Raw genomic sequence first — 21,328 nt, 5'->3', positions numbered from 1 at the left:
CAGTTGTGTTGCATGTTGGGTGTGCTCTTGTGTGAGTGTGTGTATGTAGAATAGTAGAGTTGAATGTACATAACAAATTGGTTGCGTAGTTGGTTTCCCAAATATATTCTGATGCACGTTCCTCCAGACATCTCTTCTTTTTCTCCCTGAGCTTTTTAGTTCCATCTTTAAAGGATTTACATCTTGGTGCCCGGCTGCGTGCTCCTAAGTGTTGAGAAGACGTGAGCAGGGGTGTCAAACTCCACTGTGACTCCAGGGCGATGGTGGCACATGGAGTAGTGTGGTGGGAACCGCAAGGTTGGTGGTTCTAATCCTGGCTGCTCCATGTGCCATGTCCTGAGCAAGACACCTCACCTCTAATTGCTCCACAGGCTAAATGTAAACCATGGGTGAAAATGCAATGTAAGTCGCTTTGGATAAAAGCGTCAACTAAATGACATTTAATGAAATGTAAAAAATCACAGAGAGAGGCTAAGTGCCTACCTTGCCAAAATTCAAACATAAAAATGTTCATTAAATAATGTTATTTAATATTTATTTATGCCGTATGTGTGTTATTCAAATTGTGTAGACCAGGGTTGCCCACACTTTTCAGGCTCGCAAGCTACTTTTAAACTAACCAAGTCATGGCGATCTACCCCTTCCCCTCCGAGGACCAAGTCCCGGAGTGACGGCAGATTGCAGCCAATCACCCTCTCCGCAGAGTGGATGACACGCTGCAGCCTGCCCTTGTCCTTGGCTGTGGCTGCAGCGTACCACACGGTGATGGAGGAGCAGAGGATGGACTCCATGATGGCCGTGTAGAAGTGCACCATCATCGTCTTTGGTAGGTTGAATTTCTTCAGCTGCTGATGTTCAGCTCCCACTTGAGGTCCTGGGTGATGATGGAGCCCAGGAAACGGAAGGAGTCCACAGTGGTGACGGGGGGAGTCACACAAGGTGAGGGGGGAAGGTTGGGCTGTGTTCTTCCTGAAGTCCACGACCATCTCTACTGTCTTTAGCGCGTTGAGCTCCAGGTTGTTCTGGCTGCACCACGTCACCAGGTGGTCGGACTCCCACCTGTAGGCGGACTCATCAGACCCACCAAAGATCAGTCCAATGAGGGTGGTGTCATCCGCAAACTTCAGGAGCTTAACAGACTGGTGACTGGAGGTAGCTGTTCGAAGAAGAGCAGAGGGGAAAGAACGCAGCCTTGGGGGGGAACCGGTGCTGATGGACCGAGAGGCAGAGACGTGTTTCCCCAGCTTCACTCTGCTGCTTCCTGTCAGACAGGAAGTCAGTGATCCACTTGCAGGTGGAGTCGGGCACGTGCAGCTGAGAGAGTTTGTCCTGCAGCAGAGACGGGATGATGGTGTTGAAGGCAGAGCTGAAGTCCACAAACAGGATCCTGGCGTAGGTTCCTGGGGAGTCCAGATGCTGGAGGATGAAGTAGAGGGCCATGTTGACAGCATAGTCTACAGACCTGTTGGCTCTGTAGGCAAACTGCAGGGGGTCCAGGAGGGGGTCGGTGAGGAACTTAAGGTGGGACAGGACTAGCCGTTCCAAGGACTTCATGACTACAGAGGTCAGGGGCTGTAGTCATTCAGTCCTGTGATCCTGGGCTTCTTGGGAACAGGGATGGAGGCTTGGAAGCAGGCTGGGACAAGGCATGTCTCCAAGGAGGTGTTGACGATGGCGGTGAACACAGGAGACTGCTGGTCAGCACAATGCTTCAGGGTGCGGAGACTTGACATCAATTTTTTTAAGTCGATGCAATGTGATCGACTAGTACTGAGTTCAAGATCGACTGGTGTAGACGTTACGATGACAAATCTAGTACTTAGGCATTATCAAATCCAATAATAAACAGTAAACAACTACGTTACGTTAACATGGACCAGATTAAATGGAAATATTACTGGACATTTGCACAGCATGCTTAATTAACTCGAATCTTCCAAAAGTTTAGAAATATTTCTTCTCGCAAATATACACTCACTTACTCACATATGTATATATATTGTGACACACGGTCCTGAGCCCTTGTCAGCGTCGCCCTGGAAACAGAGCAGGCACACCTGCACCTGCTCATCACGGGCTGAGCGGCCACACCTGCGTGCCATCAGGCGCTGGCTTGATAAGCCTCAGGGGCACACACCGTGGGGGAGGAAGATGTCCCGCAGGACCCGAGTAACGAGGCTTGTGTTATCTCCCCCCCAGAGAGCAGTGGGTGACCGCCATCCCTCCGTCCCCTTGGACTCCACGGACGCCCGAGGCACCGCGCACCGGGAAGAAGACCGAGAGAGAGAGGAGCGGGCACCAGGGAAAAACCCTCACGCAACCTGATAAAATCCGCCCTTCGGGGCACTCACCGTGACCCTCGTGCCGTGTGTTTCTTCGCCCCGTCACAATATACACACACACAAAGACAACAACACACACACAAATATGTAAATATTAGGGCTGTCAAAAGATTAAAACAATTAACAAATCAATTTTACATTGTGAAATTCATTAATCACGATTAAAAATTAGTTTTCTAACACCCACTAACTAATACATAATAAATAATAATTGAAGCACTAAACACCTACACAGTAAGTTCTCTATATATAGAAAGTTGCATTGTCCCTGATGTTTTCTCATTTTGGTAAAAGGCATTTGTGCAGTTTATTAATACACTAGGTGCGATGATATAAATAAACCTTTAGTTTGTTTTAGTGCCTGACCCCTCGGCAAGGCGGACCACACAAACAGCGTCCGAGCCAGTTTACTGGCCAAAGCATTCGGGCCACTTTCGGCCTGATAGCAGCACAGAAGATAAGGACTGACTTTTACTAAAATTGGTCATAGGTAGAAAATAACCACCAGGGCTGTTCATTCTCTGTCCCAATTAGGCTTCTACACACAACCCCAGTGTCGATTTTAGTACATCATTGTATTGCATGAGTTTTAATGCAATGTAAGTCGCTTTGGATAAAAGCGTCAGCTAAATTTAATGTAATGTAACATATTGTTAGAAATATATATTTATTGAGCCTCAATAAAAATGTAATATTGTGATTTGTATTGTTTCTAGTCATGAAATGACATATTTTTCCCTTCTCTACCTGACTATCTGACTTCTTCAAGTCACTCAATTGGAGATATGCACGATCATCCTGATGATGACAATTCTCCCCAACTTCTGAACACTTCTTATAGCCATAATAATAGAAATCCTTTATTGTCTAATCTCTACTATTTAGTGTTCATTCAGTGCAGTAATTAATCACTCGCTGAAATCTGTCATTACAACTGAACTATGATTTGTCGAACATAAGGTCTCCCTCATGTCCACCAGTGTCTTTCCTTTTTGTCTCTCTGCTTTGGAACATCTGCAGTAGGCTTTTAGTCAGGAGGGGATTCCAGGTGGCACACTAAAGCTGACAGTCCCTCTGGATTCCACCAGGTCCTTTAACGGAGCGCCTCTGGAAGCCTTCATTCAGCCCAAATCTCCAATACAAATAAGATGAGTGCCAAAGCAGCAACAGTTGGGAGGTACACTGATGGGAATCCTAAAGGGGGTCGAAACAAAGATTTCATTGAATAAACAAGAATATGATTTGACGGTCAGGGTTTAGACTAGATAAGCTCACATAAAGCAGTTTGTTTGAACTTTATCAAACAGAAATATGTTTCACACCGGTAGAAAGATTATGACACCAGCTCGCCACAATAATCTTGCATTTGTAAAAGTTGTATTGAGGACATTTGTATTGAGGAAAAATGATCATTATCATCAATGAACATGAAATGTGGCACCTTTTTTTCGGGTGTATAATAAATTGACTGTTCCAGATGTTATGTCGCAAAGGTAAGTATACAACATAGGATTAGTTAGTGCTCTCCGTCCAGCAACACGTGTCACCTGAGAGAAGGTTCCTACCGACACAGAACGTTACACAAAACACAAGAGTGACACCTAGTGGACCAATTTGATCCTACATACAGGCATCTAAAGAACAATCATTACATTACATGGCATTTGGCTACATTGCGTTTTTAAGTGTCTTTGGGCAAGACACTTGACCCCAGCATTGTTCCTCTAGCTGTGACTACAGTGTGTGAATGTTAGTTACTGGTTGGGCAGGTGCCACTGTGTATGGTAGGTCCTGTCATTGGTGTGTGAATGGGTGAATGATGTTATGTAGTGTTAAGGCGCTTTGAGTGGTCAGAAGACTAGAAGAGCGCTGTACAAATCTATTTTACCAAGTCCATTTGGTTTGAATGACAAACATTCTGTCTCCCAACCCCCCTTCACCCAATTCCATTATTTCAAATTAAAGCCTCAATGATTATCTGTACCTCAACCATAAAGCACAGAATGAAGTTGTTTGGTTAAAATACAAACTGCTCTTTCAAATACTAGTACAAGTAGTACTTACTTCTTCTACTGCTACTACCACTAGTACCACCATTACAACTATAACTAGTAATACTACTTATATTACTACAAAAATACATTTTTTAATTCACAGCTTTTATTATTTCTGTATTCTTTTCAAATTCATATCAGCTTTTCTCATTTCTGTATTTTCAGCAATTTTTAAATTAATTTCAGCTTTTTTTCATTTCTGAAGAACATGTTAGCTGAAGATCCGCTGGTCTCTGCAATCAACAGGGCATCCCATTGACTATCCCATAGTGACTGTCTTCTACCAATGAACTCCTAGAACAATAGGTGCCTACAGGTATTTATACAGATCAGTAAAGGTGTAAAAAGCATTGTCCACGCCTGTGGGAGTGGTCTCCTGGTGGATTTAGTTTAACTCGGATTTCGAATGTCTCTCAGTCAATATCAGTTGTGGTGATATCAAGTATTAAAAAACGGGCAACATTTTACAAACGGTGCCCCATAGTCAAGTGTCCGCTGTGCCTCGTGCACGTTGCCCGGCGGCGGCATGTAAACACCGACCAGGATGAATGAAGCAAACTCATAGGGAGTAAAAGTGTTTGCAGTTAATGATGAAAGATTCCAGAGCAGGAGAACACAGTTACGTTGTTGCACCAGTTGTTGTTGGAGTAGAAGCAGATTCCTCCACCCTTCGTCTTCCCTGAGAGCTCCGTGTCGCAGTCCGCTCTGAGCAGCTAGAAGCCCGCCAGCTGGAGCACGGAGTCCGGTATTGATCCACAGAGCCACGTCTCCGTGAAGCACAAAAAGTGTCTGTCTCTTCTCAGCAGCAGCTGAAATTTGTCCAGTTAGTTGCACAGTGGGCGCACGTTGAAGAGAAAGATGCCTGGCAGCGGTGTACGAGAACCACACTGTGGAGTCACACTAATGAGCCGCCCCGCTTTCCTCTCCTCCAGCACCTTTGACTAGAAAGTCCAGTAATTCCACAGAGAAGAAAAGTGGGAAATAACTCCGCTGGAGTTGTTCCATGGATGTTCAAGAGCTCGTCTCTGGTGAAAGAGCTCCGGGAATCGCAACAGGAAACATAATTAACAACAAAAAACAAAGAGCACCAAAGCACCGTGGCAGCCATCGTCGGCGCCATCTTGTAAAGCAGAAAGAATAGATACAATTTGAATTATACACTAACAGTTGATGACTGAAATTGACTGACTGACTGCATTACTATTTAGGAAGTGTAATTTGCATGAAAAAGTGGATTAAGGTGTATAATCAGGTAATTCAACTGTAAATATTTCATTGGCTGAGCTGCTTGAAAAAGAAAATAAATATATTTAAAGTTTGAGGGGTCCATGGCTGGTTTGTGTTAATGAGCGAGTAAATAACTTCCTGGCTTACAGCCTCGCCCTCACAGATAATGAATTGAAAGTGCTTTGGCCAGACCTCACTTGGACAAAGAATTTAGTACACTAGATGCCAGAAAGAAACAATGGAGGAGTTAGAGATAGAGAGGCTATGTTTGGGTGAGTGACGGACAAGTTATGCAGGAAAAGTTCCAGCCACTGATCCAAAAATATCATATTATTTGGACGTGAGCGTGAAGGGCAGCCAGACATATTGATAGCCGTGAAGAGGCCCTTCATAGGTGATGAAAGGGATGGTGATTAGCACAATGTGTGTTTAAAGGGTTGTGTGTGGTAGTAGTGTAACTGTTGAGATGTGTGTGTGTGTGTGTTTGTGTTAGTCAGTAGTTCAGGGTGTTGCCCTTTGCCTTGTAAGGAGGGTTAACTGGATTATATATTTGATCCCTGTCTGCCCTGTTGCAGACTAGAGGCTGCCTTCTTTTCACCTGGCCACCGTAAGTCTGCACAACTGGCTAGCGTTTCTTATTCCTGCTGTATTTTTATGTTTTCTGAACCACAGGTAAATCGATACGGGATGGAAGGTAGTTTTCTTTTGACGGTACAGTATATCTAACACAAGAGCGCCAACCTCCCTGTAGATGCTAAACAGGGTGTATGCCATGAATTGTTTTTGTCAGATACACTATTAAACCATCTCACTAAGTAGGTTCAATGAATGATGCAAAATACTAAATAATGATGTTAATGAATAGACAAATTCACATTAATTTATGTTGCAATCTCCCACTCATAGTTTTCTCTGCCTTCTTCAGGTCTACTCTAAAGTCTCACCTGACATCTGTGCTGAATCGACCGGTACATATCCATTTCTTAGTGCTTTTAATGCTTCTATAATGTGACTATATGCTTCTATCCAAATTCCTTGAATCCAATGTCTGAGAAGTAAAGTAAAATATATGAGAGTAAAGTATGGGATACAGACTTTCTCATCTCCAATACCTGTGGGTATGTTAGTGCAGCCATGGGGGATGCAGAGATGTCTGTGTATGGGCCAGCTTCTTCATACCTGAGGAAGTCGGACAAGGAGCGCATGGAGGCCTCCACGCGGGCTTTTGACATAAAGAAGGAATGCTTCATCCCGGATCCAGTGGAAGAGTTTGTGAAGGCAACTGTCACCAGCCGAGACGGAGACAAGGTCACCGTGGACACTCAGCACGGGAAGGTCTGGGCTTACTCTTTTTACTGGTCATTTTTTGTCTGACATCAAACATTAATTAAATACTTGACCTAGAATATTTGATCTGCTCTCCAGTAATGTGTGGCAGGCCTTTTGTTAAACAAGCAAATGGGATAGCAATTTAAATAGTGAAATCAGCAACAAAACTTAATGAAGACCAAAAAAATTGGATTTGACAAACAGATTAACACACAGGCACGCACACACACACACACACAAAAAAACTAGGTTTTTAAATTAATCGAAGCACTGCCTTCATGTTCCGTAGACTGTGGTGGTCAAAGAGTCCCAGGTTCTGCAACAGAATCCTCCAAAGTTTGACAAGATCGAAGACATGGCCATGTTGACCTTCCTCCATGAACCAGCTGTACTATTTAACCTCAAAGAGCGTTATGCGGCATGGATGATCTATGTAAGTAACCCTCAATCTTACATTTCTTGTATGGATACTTACAGATATAGTGGAGATATGTCTATCTCTGCAATTATGAAGTTTCTCTCCCTCTTTGTGTTGTTATTCCAGCTTCGCCCTACATTTCCAACGGCCGTGTGTTTTGTTATGTTTGTGTAAATTTTGCCCAACTGGCTCATTCAACACTAGAAATCTGAGATATCGCTCTTTTTACTGATTCAAGTTTGTATGAGTCACTTTTGTATGAAAGTAGGGTTTTCAAGTCCCTTGAGTCACGGAGCAAAGCTGCGAACCACTTGGCCCCACTCTGAGATAAAGGAGCTCAGGGCAGGGGGCGGAGGGACAGAGTTAAAACCCTCACCAAGGTCGATACTTGACATTGTATTCACCGTTAGCATTGTTAGCTGCTAAGCTAAGCCTGCCCAGGTGTGGCCATGTTGAGAGCGGCGGTGAGAGGCAGCGAAATGCACATTTAAACAGTAGTCTTGTTTTCTCACAGACCTACTCTGGGCTCTTCTGTGTGACAGTCAACCCCTACAAGTGGCTGCCGGTCTACAACCAAGAGGTGGTTTCTGCCTATAGAGGAAAGAAGAGGGCAGAAGCTCCTCCACATATCTTCTCCATCTCAGACAATGCTTACCAGTACATGCTGGCTGGTAAAAACTATCAAAAAAATACATTGGACTTCCGTTACAATGTAATGACGCGGTGTCTTTATAATGGAAATATAACATGTTTGTTTTCTAGACCGTGAAAACCAGTCAATTTTGATCACGTATGTAATATATTTTACTTGATAAGCATAATTGACACATGAACAAGAACCCCATTCTTCTTAAGTCGCTTTAGGTTTTCATCATTGACTTTGCACTTACAGTGGAGAATCTGGTGCAGGAAAGACTGTCAACACAAAGCGAGTCATCCAGTATTTTGCAAGTATTGCAGCTGGAGGCGCAAAGAAAGATCCCAATGCCAAAGACAAGGTAAATAATAAGCTCAAAGGTGTCGAGTATAAAAGCTGACAAGCTAAGTATCAAGGGTGTAGTGGCCACAAATCAAACTTTAAAATGACAAATTCTTAAACCCTCATTAGGATTTCCACTTCAATCAGCTTCTGTTTTGTATATGTTGGATAAGTTTTCCAAACTTTCATAAAGTGCCGCCAGAGGCTGGAGAAGTATTTGTGTGTAGTGCAGAATATTAATAACAGACCAATGCGGCCCCCATTCGGTGCAAGTGTCCAATCGGAAAGAGACTTTCTAAAGGTTTTGTCTAGAACCGTTATATGGTTGAGGTCGAATAAACGGTTGTGAAATGCAAAAGACAGTGATACAAACTACCATAGACAGAGATTCTTTACTTACCACAATTGCACTGGCCTCTCTTGGCTCTTAGGCAATACAACCGCCTACAGTTAAGTTGTTTGGGTGAATTGTTCCATGCAACTATTGGAAGTAAAAAAACAGACGGACTGATTTCTCTCTTTATGGTTTAATTGAACCTACCCAATGTTTCGCTTCGACAGGGTACCCTGGAGGATCAAATCATTCAGGCCAACCCTGCTTTGGAGGCCTTTGGCAATGCCAAGACTATCCGGAATGACAACTCATCAAGATTTGTGAGTGTCTAACCTTTGCATGATTAAATTGAGAATATTAGGTATTTAATCTCCATGAAAACACAATCAGCGGAAGCAGCAGATATTAATGTCTCTTAACAAAAACTGTACTATTTCAGGGTAAATTCATCCGGATTCATTTTGATGCAAGGGGAAAGTTAGCCTCTGCTGATATTGAAACATGTAAGAACAAAGACCTTTCCCATGCCTTCATCTTGTGTTTAATAGATTACAGTAGTAGTATATGATTTTACACATGGCAATCTTTGTCTTTTGTGTTTGTCACAGACCTTCTGGAGAAGTCCCGTGTGACCTTTCAGCTCAAGGCAGAGAGAGATTACCACATTTTCTACCAAATTCTATCCAACAAGAAGCCTGAACTCCTGGGTTAGTTGCCCAGCGGTGGTTGGCCACCTCTCTTAGAAAAAGTAGAAAGAAAATGAAAAACTGTGGCTGTCAAATTCGTTTTAATGTCCTCTCTCTATCCCTCTGTTCTCCAGAGATGCTGTTGATCACAAATAATCCCTATGACTACGCCTTCATCTCTCAGGGGGAAACCCAAGTGACCTCCATTGATGATTCAGAGGAACTGATAGCAACAGATGTCAGGCTCTCATTCCTTTTCTCCTTACAATTAAACATTAAATTCTGATCGTAATGACGTAATGATGTGTCCAGGGGACTAATACTGAACCCTGTGTAGAAAAAACCCCAAATTAGGTATTTTTGGGTTTAGTAACCATGTCAATGATGAGTAATAGATTAATGTGTTTGAAGAAGTTTGAGAAGTTATCACGTGCTCCTTGGCAGGATGCCTTTGACGTTTTGGGATTTACTCAAGAGGAAAAGAACTCTATTTACAAGCTGACCGGTGCCATCATGCATCACGGCAACATGAAGTTCAAGCAGAAGCAGCGAGAGGAGCAGGCCGAAGCTGATGGCACTGAAGGTGAGACGAGCCCTGTTTGTCAGTTGGGCCCAGAACCAACTAAGCAGGCCACTGTTGAAAGCATTCACTTCCCCTTTTTCAGATGCTGACAAAGTTGCATACCTGATGGGCCTGAACTCCGCCGACCTCATTAAGGGTCTGTGTCACCCAAGAGTCAAAGTAGGCAATGAGTGGGTCACCAAGGGACAGAGTGTTGCTCAAGTAAGAATCAAAGAAGTCAAATGAAATCTTTGTTATACACAAGGTTCTCTATCCAATGTTGGAAAGCTGCAGAGAGGGAAATAACCTGTAAAAATATATTCTATTCCTTTGTATGCTTTGTATTAAGCATGTTGCCTGTGATCCAGGTGACCTATGGTGTTGGAGCTCTATCCAAGGCCATTTATGAGAAAATGTTCCTGTGGATGGTCATCCGAATCAACCAGTCACTGGAGACTAAGCAGCCTCGTCAATACTTCATTGGTGTACTAGACATCGCTGGATTCGAAATCTTTGATGTAAGATAACTTCTTACAACACAATTAAGCCCACTGTTTCAACAGCTAACATACACTGCCAACATGTTACCTTTTCATGTCGAAGTTAATATCTGCCTACTATCAATGTCATTTCAGTACAACACCTTTGAGCAGCTGTGCATCAACTTCACCAATGAGAAGCTGCAACAGTTTTTCAACCACCACATGTTTGTGCTGGAGCAGGAAGAGTACAAGAAAGAGGGCATTGAATGGACTTTCATAGATTTTGGAATGGACTTGCAGGCCTGTATTGACCTGATAGAAAAGGTGAGAGACTTGACTATTCGATGTTTGGACCCATATGACGATTGGTTGATGTATTTCCTTCAAACCACTGGTGTCTCTGTCCCTTCAGCCCATGGGTATCATGTCCATCCTTGAAGAGGAGTGCATGTTCCCCAAAGCCTCTGATGCCACCTTTAAAGCAAAGCTCTATGACAACCATCTGGGCAAGTCTGGCAACTTCCAGAAGCCCAGAATTGTCAAAGGAAAACCAGAGGCTCATTTTGCCCTGATGCACTACGCTGGAACTGTTGACTATAATATCTTCAACTGGCTGGTGAAGAACAAAGACCCTCTGAATGAGACCGTTGTAGGACTCTACCAGAAGTCCAGTCTCAAGGTGTTGTCTGCCCTCTTTGTAAATTATGCTTCAGTGGAATCAGGTACAGTGGCATGAATATTATGTTTGGAAATTGCAAGTTTTTTGTTTTCTTGCAACTTACTTACCCTTTCAGATAATCTTTCTAAAATCAACAGGTGATGGCACGGAAGCCAAGAAAGAGAAGAAGAAGAAGGGTTCATCGTTTCAGACTGTGTCTGCTCTTCATAGGGTATGGCGATTTACTTTTTTTAAATCCTTGAGTATTTTATTTTGTATGATGCTACATACTTAAACAGACGGTATTTTTCATAATATATATTTTATCATATGAACATCTTTAGGAGAACCTGAACAAGCTGATGACCAACTTGAGGTCCACTCACCCTCACTTTGTCCGCTGCATCATCCCCAATGAGACCAAGACTCCTGGGGCCATGGAGAACCCACTGGTGATGCATCAGCTGCGCTGTAATGGTGTGCTGGAAGGCATCAGGATCTGCAGAAAGGGCTTCCCCAACAGGATCCTCTATGGAGATTTCAAACAGAGGTATGATTTGATTTAAGTCAGTTAACCTTTCCAAACAAATAAATAATAAATAAATATCCTTCAAGATTTTTTCTCTTCTCTTTTTCAGATATCGCATCTTGAATCCTGCTGCCATTCCTGATGGTCAGTTCATTGACAGCAGAAAGGGAGCTGAGAAACTTCTGGGGTCTCTGGATATTGATCACAATCAGTACAAGTTTGGGCATACCAAGGTATCATATGAATTAGTTCTGATATTGGGGACAAGTAAAACATTCCAGTCAGAGACGAAGCGGCGGGCAAAATAGGTAAATATTCCCTGGTTTTGCTAGGTGTTCTTCAAGGCTGGTTTGTTGGGTCTGCTTGAGGAGTTAAGAGATGAGCGTCTCTCCAAAATCATCTCTGGTATTCAAGCAAGATCCCGTGGTTTGTTGTCTCGTATCGAATATCAGAAGATGGTGGAACGAAGGTATCTTTTGTTTCCAGCTGATGTATAACAATTCAAAGAATAATATGTTGAACAGTTATTAATAAAAGCATTATATTTAAATCTATATTTTAGAGAAGCATTACTGGTCATCCAATGGAATGTTCGTTCATTCATGGCGGTCAAGAATTGGCCCTGGATGAAGCTCTTCTTCAAGATCAAACCTCTGTTGAGATCTGCTGAATCAGAAAAGGAGATGGCCAACATGAAAGAGGAATTCCTGAAGCTGAAGGAGGCATATGCTAAATCTGAGGCTCGTAAAAAGGAATTAGAGGAGAAAATGGTTTCTCTTCTCCAAGAGAAGAACGACCTGCAACTCCAAGTCCAAGCCGTGAGAATCCCTCTCCTCAGAATACCACAATTTCCCCTTTAAACTGTCATAAAGGTCTGTACTAAAGAGATCAAATGTTTGACAGGAGCAAGATAATCTTTGTGATGCTGAAGAAAGGTGTGAGGGGCTGATCAAGAACAAAATTCAGCTGGAGGCCAAAGCCAAAGAGCTGTCGGAGAGACTGGAGGATGAGGAGGAGATGAATGCAGAACTGACTGCTAAGAAGAGGAAGTTGGAGGATGAGTGCTCTGAGTTGAAGAAAGACATTGATGACTTGGAGTTAACACTGGCTAAAGTGGAGAAAGAGAAACATGCCACTGAGAACAAGGTAGGACACCATTTGTGTAATATCACCAACCTAATACAGCATTAAGTAACTAATATTTTCTTGGTTTATAGGTGAAGAACTTGGTCGAAGAGATGGCTGCACAGGATGAAATCATTGCCAAGTTGACCAAGGAAAAGAAGGCCTTACAGGAGGCTCATCAGCAAACACTGGATGATCTGCAGAGTGAAGAAGACAAAGTCAACACTCTGACCAAGGCCAAGACTAAGCTGGAGCAGCAAGTGGATGATGTAAGAATCCATATCACAAGTGTACCACTTAGATGATTTTTTGAGTATATTGATAAAACAATACATTGTGTTTGTATTAAGCTTGAAGGATCTCTTGAGCAAGAGAAGAAGGTTCGGATGGACCTTGAGAGAGCTAAGAGAAAGCTGGAGGGGGACTTAAAGTTGACCCAAGAGACTGTGATGGATTTAGAAAATGACAAGCAACAACTGGAGGAGCGCCTGAAAAAGTACTAATTAATCATAACGGTGCTCTTCTGTCATTTAATGCTATGTTCACGGTTTCCATTGGCTAACACTGATTCAATTTAATGCTGCAGGAAAGACTTTGAGATCAGCCAGCTGAACGGAAAAATCGAAGATGACCAAGCCCTAATCATTCAACTCCAGAAGAAGCTGAAAGAGCTTCAGGTACAAACGTGCATCGGTTGGACATGGGTCAATGTAAAGTTAAACTATTGCTACTATTTTACATATATTGACACGTTCTGACAGGCTCGTGTAGAGGAGCTGGAGGAAGAGCTGGAGGCAGAGCGAGCTGCCCGGGCCAAGGTGGAGAAGCAGAGAGCAGACTTGGCCAGAGAGCTGGAGGAGATCAGTGAGAGGCTGGAGGAGGCTGGTGGAGCAACATCCGCCCAGATTGAGATGAACAAGAAGAGGGAGGCCGAGTTCCAGAAACTGCGCAGAGACCTGGAAGAGGCCACTCTGCAGCATGAAGCCACTGCTGCCACACTCAGGAAGAAACAAGCCGACAGTGTGGCGGAACTGGGAGAGCAGATTGACAACCTGCAGAGAGTTAAGCAGAAACTGGAGAAGGAGAAGAGTGAGCTCAGACTGGAGCTGGACGACGTGATCTCCACTATGGAACACATTGTGAAGACAAAGGTATGTGCTAATTATGTTAAGGTTAAATCGCCATGCTGGTGAAACTGGTCAGTTCTGTGAATGAGAACACTTAAAATATGACAGTGGCCTCTCATCAGCATGCCCAATTACACTCTCCTAAGCCGGTAATTGGCTAGTTGATTGCATATTGGGTGGATGGAATGAAATCACAAACCCATGGGAACATTTTGATATTTAATAAGAATGTTGATCTTAACCAGATGATTTACAAATAGCATTTCATAGGAAAAGGGTTCTACCTCTTGGTTAGTTGCCCATAAAGTCATCTATCTCTGTAGGCTGGAACTGGGGATTCGGTAGTAAAAAAGTATTTTAAAAAATGCTTGTGAACTACGTTTCATTTCTTTTGCAGACTAACTTAGAGAAGACCAGCAGAACTTTGGAGGATCAAATGAATGAATACAGGAACAGGTTTGATGAAAGTCAAAGATCCCTCAATGATTTCAGCACCCAGAAAGCCAAGCTTCAATCTGAGAATGGTCCGTGTTACTCTTTTCACTTGAAATAATACGCTTGCTCAACTACTGAACAAAGTAGACCTAATAAAATGTTGCCTTTCTAGACGAGTTTTCGAGGCTGCTGGAGGAGAAAGAATCTCTGGTTTCTCAGCTTACCAGAGGGAAAAATTCCTACAATCAACAACTTGAAGATTTAAAAAGACAACTCGAGGAGGAAATAAAGGTACCAAAGTGACAAAAAGATATAAGGATTATTTACTTAAAAGTGAACGTTCAAGAGGAATACACACATTATCAATATTCATCCAGGCAAAGACCGCCCTGGCCCATGCAGTGCAGTCGGCCCGCCACGACTGTGACCTGCTCAGGGAGCAGTATGAGGAGGAGCAGGAGGCCAAGGCTGAACTGCAGCGGTCCATGTCCAAGGCCAACTCTGAGGTGGCTCAGTGGAGAACTAAGTACGAAACAGATGCCATCCAGAGAACAGAGGAACTGGAGGAGGCCAAGTGAGTCCAATACATTCAAGAACATTCATCTAAAAATGGTGTAAGATAAAGACTATGCTAAATCAGCAATTTCCATCCTCCATTCTGTAGAATTCGGGCCAAGTTGCGCAAGCCTCTTACAGCTGTTCAATTAAACAGGATTTTTACATGAACCAAACCCTTGTCTCTGTTTTCAACTGCATTGGAATCTATGGAGGCTCAGACAGCTTGACCCAATATATGTTGTTTTAAGATCTCCTTTTCAAATAAAGCACTATTTACCTTTAGTTTTTCCAATAAAAGCATACAATACTCTCACAAATACAAAGGGAGCATCAGGGGATAAGACTTGTCTTTTTTCTAAAGGAAGAAGCTGGCTCAGCGTCTGCAGGATGCTGAGGAGGCTGTTGAAGCAGTGAATGCTAAGTGTTCGTCCCTGGAGAAGACCAAACACAGGCTGCAGAATGAGATTGAAGATCTCATGGTGGATGTGGAGAGGTCTAATGCTGCTGCTGCTGCTCTGGACAAGAAGCAAAGAAACTTTGACAAGGTATATTGCTGTTGTCATTACAAACCACGGTTCCAGTATTGCTGTAGTACACATAATCCCATGAAATAATACATTTGCCAAACTTGAGCGTGATGTGGTGATAATATCTTGTCCAGGTTTTGTCTGAGTGGAAACAGAAATACGAGGAGTGTCAGTGTGAGTTGGAGAGCTCTCAGAAGGAAGCCAGGTCTCTAGGCACTGAGCTCTTCAAACTGAAGAACGCCTTTGAAGAATCTCTTGAACATCTGGAGACCATGAAGAGGGAGAATAAGAATCTGCAGGGTAATCCGTCGCTAAATGTGTCTATACAGGTAATACACATTTATTGCAGGCACATAACTAAACACAACTGCTTTCATACACAGAGGAGATTTCTGACCTCACCGAGCAACTTGGGGAGGGAGGAAAAACGGTTCACGAGTTGGAAAAAGTCCGCAAGCAGCTTGAGCAGGAAAAGAGCGAGATTCAATCTGCCCTCGAGGAAGCTGAGGTAAGACTAATAACTCCTCTGTTCCTCCAAGGTTAGGTTGGACAATATGTAACGTCCTGATGTCTATCTCAGGGTTCTCTGGAGCATGAAGAGGGAAAGATTCTCAGAGCACAGCTTGAGTTCAACCAGATAAAGGCTGACATTGATCGTAAGCTAGCTGAGAAAGACGAGGAGATGGAGCAGAACAAGAGGAACCTGCAAAGGACCATCGACACCCTGCAGAGCTCTCTTGAGGCAGAATGTCGCAGTAGGAATGAGGCTCTCCGTTTGAAGAAGAAGATGGAGGGAGACCTCAATGAGATGGAGATCCAGCTGAGCCAATCCAACAGGCAGGCAGCAGAAGCCCAGAAACAACTCAAGGCCGTTCACGCACATCTGAAGGTAAAATAAGGATAGACATTATTAGTGAGCATCAATACTAGGATATCTTTGTAACCGGGGGCGCTGAACTTCTCTCAGGACGCTCAGCTCCAGCTTGATGACTCTCTTCGATGCAACGATGATCTGAAGGAAAACAACGGCATGGTTGAAAGACGCAACAACTTGCTTCAGGCCGAGCTGGAGGAGCTCAGAGCTGCTCTGGAGCAAACGGAAAGAGGGCGCAAACTGGCTGAGCAAGAGCTGCTGGACGTTAGTGAAAGGGTGCAGCTACTGCACTCACAGGTATGTCTTTGAATTATTATTATTAAATGTACCATATTCTATATTATAACACGGGTAGATGAAATCCAGCGTTCTGATTGGTTGAGAGTGAGTCACGGGGCGCATTATTGACCCATAATGTACAGTTACTGTTCACATTGACCCCTTGTTCCATATCACTGCGCACTCACTGTAACCGTTAGTTGACATTTTAGCTTTTAGCTCGGTGGCGATCGTCAGAAAAACCCATAAATCCCTCAAATGGTCGTTTTGAGGCAATGCGAGCTTTCACAACCGGACATTAAGGTGGACGTCATTGGACGATAAAGTACAGCCTCTCGTACCTTATTGCTTTAATAAAATGTTCTTACTTGTACAATAAAAGAACACCAGCCTGATAAATCACAAGAAGAAGCTTGAAGCCGATACATGCCAGCTTCAAAGTGAAGTGGAGGAAGCTGTGCAGGAGTGCAGAAATGCTGAAGAGAAGGCCAAGAAGGCCATTACGGATGCTGCCATGATGGCAGAGGAGCTGAAGAAGGAGCAGGACACCAGCGCTCACCTGGAGCGCATGAAGAAGAACATGGAGCAGACCATCAAAGACCTGCAGCACCGTCTGGATGAAGCAGAACAGGTCGCCTTGAAGGGAGGCAAGAAGCAGGTGCAGAAGCTTGAGGCCAGGGTGAGTGTTTCTCCTGATGTGTGATTTTTGGCGATCATGTCGTAGGTATTAGCTGGGTTTTGCCAAACGTGTTTTCCCCAACCAGGTGAGGGAGCTGGAAAATGAGGTGGAAATGGAGCAGAAGAAAAGCAGTGAAGCTGTGAAGGGCATCCGGAAATACGAGCGCCGCATCAAGGAACTGACCTATCAGGTTCGTCACCTGACCATTATCATCTGTCTGTGTGTGATTCAAGTTCTTCAAAAAGAAATATAACGTTATAACCATGTGTCTTAATCACAAAGACTGAGGAGGACCACAAGAATGTTGCCAGACTCCAAGATCTGGTAGATAAGCTGCAGCTGAAAGTGAAAGCCTACAAGAGAGCTGCTGAAGAAGCTGTAAGTGTGGAGATGTTCTAATCCGTCTTCCTCCACTGTCAGTGTGTGTCTCTACATACCTATTTCATTCAAAACAGGAGGAGCAGGCTAATATTCACCTTGGCAAGTTCCGCAAGCAGCAGCACGAGCTGGACGAGGCCGAGGAGCGAGCCGACATCGCTGAGTCTCAGGTCAACAAGCTGCGTGCCAAGACCCGAGATGCCGGCTCCAAGGTCTGAATCTTCGCTCCGCTCGGCCTGCCCTTCACACTTTTCAGAGTCTGCTAATGAAAGCGTTGTCCTGTGGCACTCAGAGCCTAACAGCTGTTTTCTTGTTCTTTCATTCCCGTTTCCTGGCCGTGACAGAAAGGGTTCGATGAGGAGTGAAGCTTTGATGCTGCAGAAAACACTTTGCCTGCTGTAGGAGCTCGATGTACAACTGAGTACTCGGCTTTACATCAGTCAGTCATCTGAAATGTTGAAACGATGGTGGTAATATTTTCAGGAAAAAAATACATAACTTGAAGAATTCATTGTTATTAAAATCAGTCACAATCCAAGCAAAAAGTTGGAATATTACAAAAATGAACATTTAAGTTGGGATGTGAATACTCATGATAGCAAACAAATAAAGAGAATTGTCATCCAGCAAATATTGTTAGGAGGGTAAAACGAGGGCAGTTACAGGGTGGATGAGTCAGTAACCAGGATGGAGTTTGCTGGAGCACTGCTCCGTCATGATGAGAAAGCTCCTCCATGTGAAGCACCCTGTACTAGAGAGATACATGCAATCAACTATTACCACAACACATGGGCGTGTTTGTCTTCAAAAGAATTTTGAATGTTCCAACTTTCTTGTAATATGATGACTTTATTCAAATTTCAGATTCTAATATTGTTTTACCGCCATCCCCTCAACTACCACTACAACCTGTAGTGCTTAATAAAATCTCATTAAGCTGTTGCTAAAAATTGTTTTTATTTTATTTTATGTAAAAAAAACAAAAGAAGAATCTGGTAATGGAGCTTTGGAGGGGAAATACTGCATTTAAGTGACTTTAAGCTTCAGTTGGTAGTTCTTATTTCCTATATGAGACATGTGTGCTATTTGAGATAAAAACTGAGTTGCTCTGCTAAAAGTCTGAGAATAGATGAGCCCACAGCGTTGCCTGCGTCTGTCATTGTTCCAGACTGAATAACGATTAGGGCCAGAAGGAGGGAGGCCCCACACACCCCGTGTGAAATGCGTCTCTTATTACGCGTCATGTCTTTAACTCCCTGAGCGACCACCCAGGTCTCTGTTAGCTAATGAAAGCACATTCGCAGTATGTGTTGAGGATTATCAGCAGCACTAACAGGACATCTGAGCTCATGTATGAATGACTTTGAGGAGCGGCTGAAGATGGAACAGTTCGCCACCTCTATGTAGAGAGCATCTTTAACATGCTAATCCATGCTTGTGGAGTCATTTAGCTTCCATGCTACCAATGACCTAATCACCGTTTATTTATAATCAGTTTGTGAAAGATTTCACACACAAGCAGTGACATCAGTGGCTGTTCAGGAAAAATCAAATTAATTAATTAGCAGGGAGGATGATATCACCCCCTAAGGTCATATTTCATACAAAGCACCAGAGTGATTTCCAGAAGGGTCAGTAAGGACAAAGATGATGACAATGATTCATTAGGTAACGGACCAGTGTGTCGGAAATCAGCAGAAATGGAGTAAAATATCTATGAATGAACAAATGAATTTAAGAGTTGGCCTGTTTTTGTTATCTTCCAATGAGGGAGGTGGTCTTCTTCATCCAGAACAAACAAACCAACCAGTGACTCTAAAGAGAGCCTTTGACCTTTCTATCTCATCATAGTATAGCCTTGAAAAAGAAGTGGCGAGGTATCCATCCCCCCCACAGTTTCTATCTCATTAACCATATGTGGCTTAATGACTAGATTAATGACAACATGTTTGAACTGTGAGGTTAGCGTTGTCTTCACTTGGTCTCTCACTTCCATTTGGCACCCTGATGCCAGCTGTCAGTAACGGGGCCAGGGGCCGAGCTATCGGTATGGAAATAATCTCAGCACTTGTCACCAGCTGTTGACCCTCCTTTTATCTCTTGACCTCTGAAGGGGCCGTGATTACTGGGGGTAGTGGGTAGTGGCTGCCATTATACTCTCTAACAGGGAAGTTTCAGAATACCAGCCGATAAACAGACCATCTATTCCTGGCTAAACGGCCAGTGGTCGCTAAGGTTTTATCTTTCAGGTCCGTAGTGCTGTGTGGTCCTCCTGTGAAACCTGGACAATCCAGTACTACGAGCGGCCCCTAGCGTAGCTACGGCAGGACAAACTCAGGTGTTGATGAAGCTGACTTCATGGAACCGATGCATTGCCAGAGGAGAGACTTCCCTCTGTGCTCATTACTCCTCCATGTCTGTACATAGACAATGCTACTACCTAATATTGTAGGTATGGTAAGGTTGATAACATATTCAAAAATGGATTAAAACTCAGATAATTAGAGTGAGCAGTTGGTACTTTAGGAGAAAGCTTCGATAAAACTGACGCATCTCAAAGACCACTCCGATGTGGCTTTAAAACAGGGCCGGGTCTAGGCAGGGGCAAGAGGGGGCCTGGCCCCCTCAAATAAATGTTGTGCCCCCTCAAACTAAATCTACTAAGCACATAAACTAAGCACAATGCCCCCTCAAGATTTGTGGCTGCCCCTTCATACATGCCTGTCTAGACCCGGCCCTGCTTTAAAATGGATGTACTGTGGAACAAACATGCCACTCACAATGGATTTATGTGAGGCACAAGCCGGCTCGAGGCCACGGTCTGCTACAAGTGATCCCAGACGCAGGGGAAAGGCAGGATCCCCAAAGCCCCCGAGGCTGTTCTCCTCAATCAGTGCCGTGTGCGAAACAGGAATTTCACACAGTTATCTTTGTCCCCCGGAGACACCATGCCATGTCAACGGCGCTGTAGCTGCAGCAGATGATAATGGGAGAAGGCTTCCACCGTGACCTTTGCATCTAATCGGAGCATGTCGCGTTGACACAGCCTTCCATTGTGTGTCAGCGTTGCCGCCTCTCAGTGACTCTCAAGCCCGTCACCTGTGGCAGACCTCCGTCTGTGGGGCCTTGCACTGGTCGCCTGGTTAATCTCCCACTGGGCTGTTCTTTATTTAGACCCACCCATTTGGTATGTGGTTGCTGTTTATATTCCCCCCAAAGTCCCTTCTATGATAACTAAACACAATATGCTACCAATGCCTCACTGCGACTCTACCTAAGCCTTCTGGGTAATTGATAGCCATACATGACATACTTCTCTAGAATATCTCGCCAAATATTTTCTTTGTTTAGAAAACAATACCAGTACTTTGCATTTACGGAATTCTCAGGGTTATTTTTAATGTCATTTCTTTGTCCGTCTCCAACCCGGCGAACTATTGCTTTACTCAAAATTCTGGAATAACTTCAAATTTACTGTCAACGTTTCTATCCCATCAATTCAGTGATCAACAAGAACTTATAACTACTGAAAGAAAAAATAAGTTAGAAAGAATATAACATCCTAAAGTTGAGCATGTCAACATCTGTTAAGATATGAGCACATTTATTTGAATCCCACGCCATTAAAATCCATTTCAACAGTTTTTGATCAACGTCCATCCTGCGGGTCCCAAGTGAAGATGCTTCTGCACAGGGCTGCATTTATTGCTCCTCTGACAGAAGCTCACTTAAGGGACGATGAGCAA

At 43.6% G+C, this 21,328-nt stretch overlaps 1 protein-coding gene across 1 annotated transcript; it reads left to right on the top strand.

The window, feature by feature from the left end:
- The first annotated feature begins 5,858 nt into the window (after positions 1–5,858).
- LOC119209915 (myosin-7-like) lies at positions 5,859–18,459 on the top strand. The gene is made up of 37 exons (XM_062557954.1): positions 5,859–6,958; positions 7,242–7,385; positions 7,885–8,041; positions 8,133–8,160; positions 8,263–8,389; positions 8,911–9,003; positions 9,123–9,186; positions 9,292–9,390; positions 9,504–9,607; positions 9,814–9,952; positions 10,035–10,153; positions 10,300–10,449; positions 10,567–10,737; positions 10,826–11,140; positions 11,250–11,303; positions 11,416–11,621; positions 11,710–11,833; positions 11,933–12,069; positions 12,163–12,418; positions 12,504–12,746; positions 12,818–12,994; positions 13,076–13,221; positions 13,312–13,402; positions 13,487–13,876; positions 14,250–14,376; positions 14,460–14,578; positions 14,665–14,861; positions 15,207–15,390; positions 15,507–15,672; positions 15,756–15,880; positions 15,953–16,261; positions 16,340–16,543; positions 16,908–17,204; positions 17,290–17,394; positions 17,487–17,582; positions 17,660–17,794; positions 17,927–18,459. The coding sequence occupies exons 1-37, from the start codon at positions 6,758–6,760 to the stop codon at positions 17,945–17,947; spliced, it is 5,820 nt and encodes a 1,939-aa protein (XP_062413938.1). The 5' UTR covers positions 5,859–6,757; the 3' UTR covers positions 17,948–18,459.
- Positions 18,460–21,328: the final 2,869 nt, after the last annotated feature.

Source organism: Pungitius pungitius, chromosome 15, assembly GCF_949316345.1.
Source record: "Pungitius pungitius chromosome 15, fPunPun2.1, whole genome shotgun sequence".
Lineage (NCBI taxonomy): Eukaryota > Metazoa > Chordata > Actinopteri > Perciformes > Gasterosteidae > Pungitius > Pungitius pungitius.
This window is presented reverse-complemented; position numbering and strand designations above follow the sequence as displayed.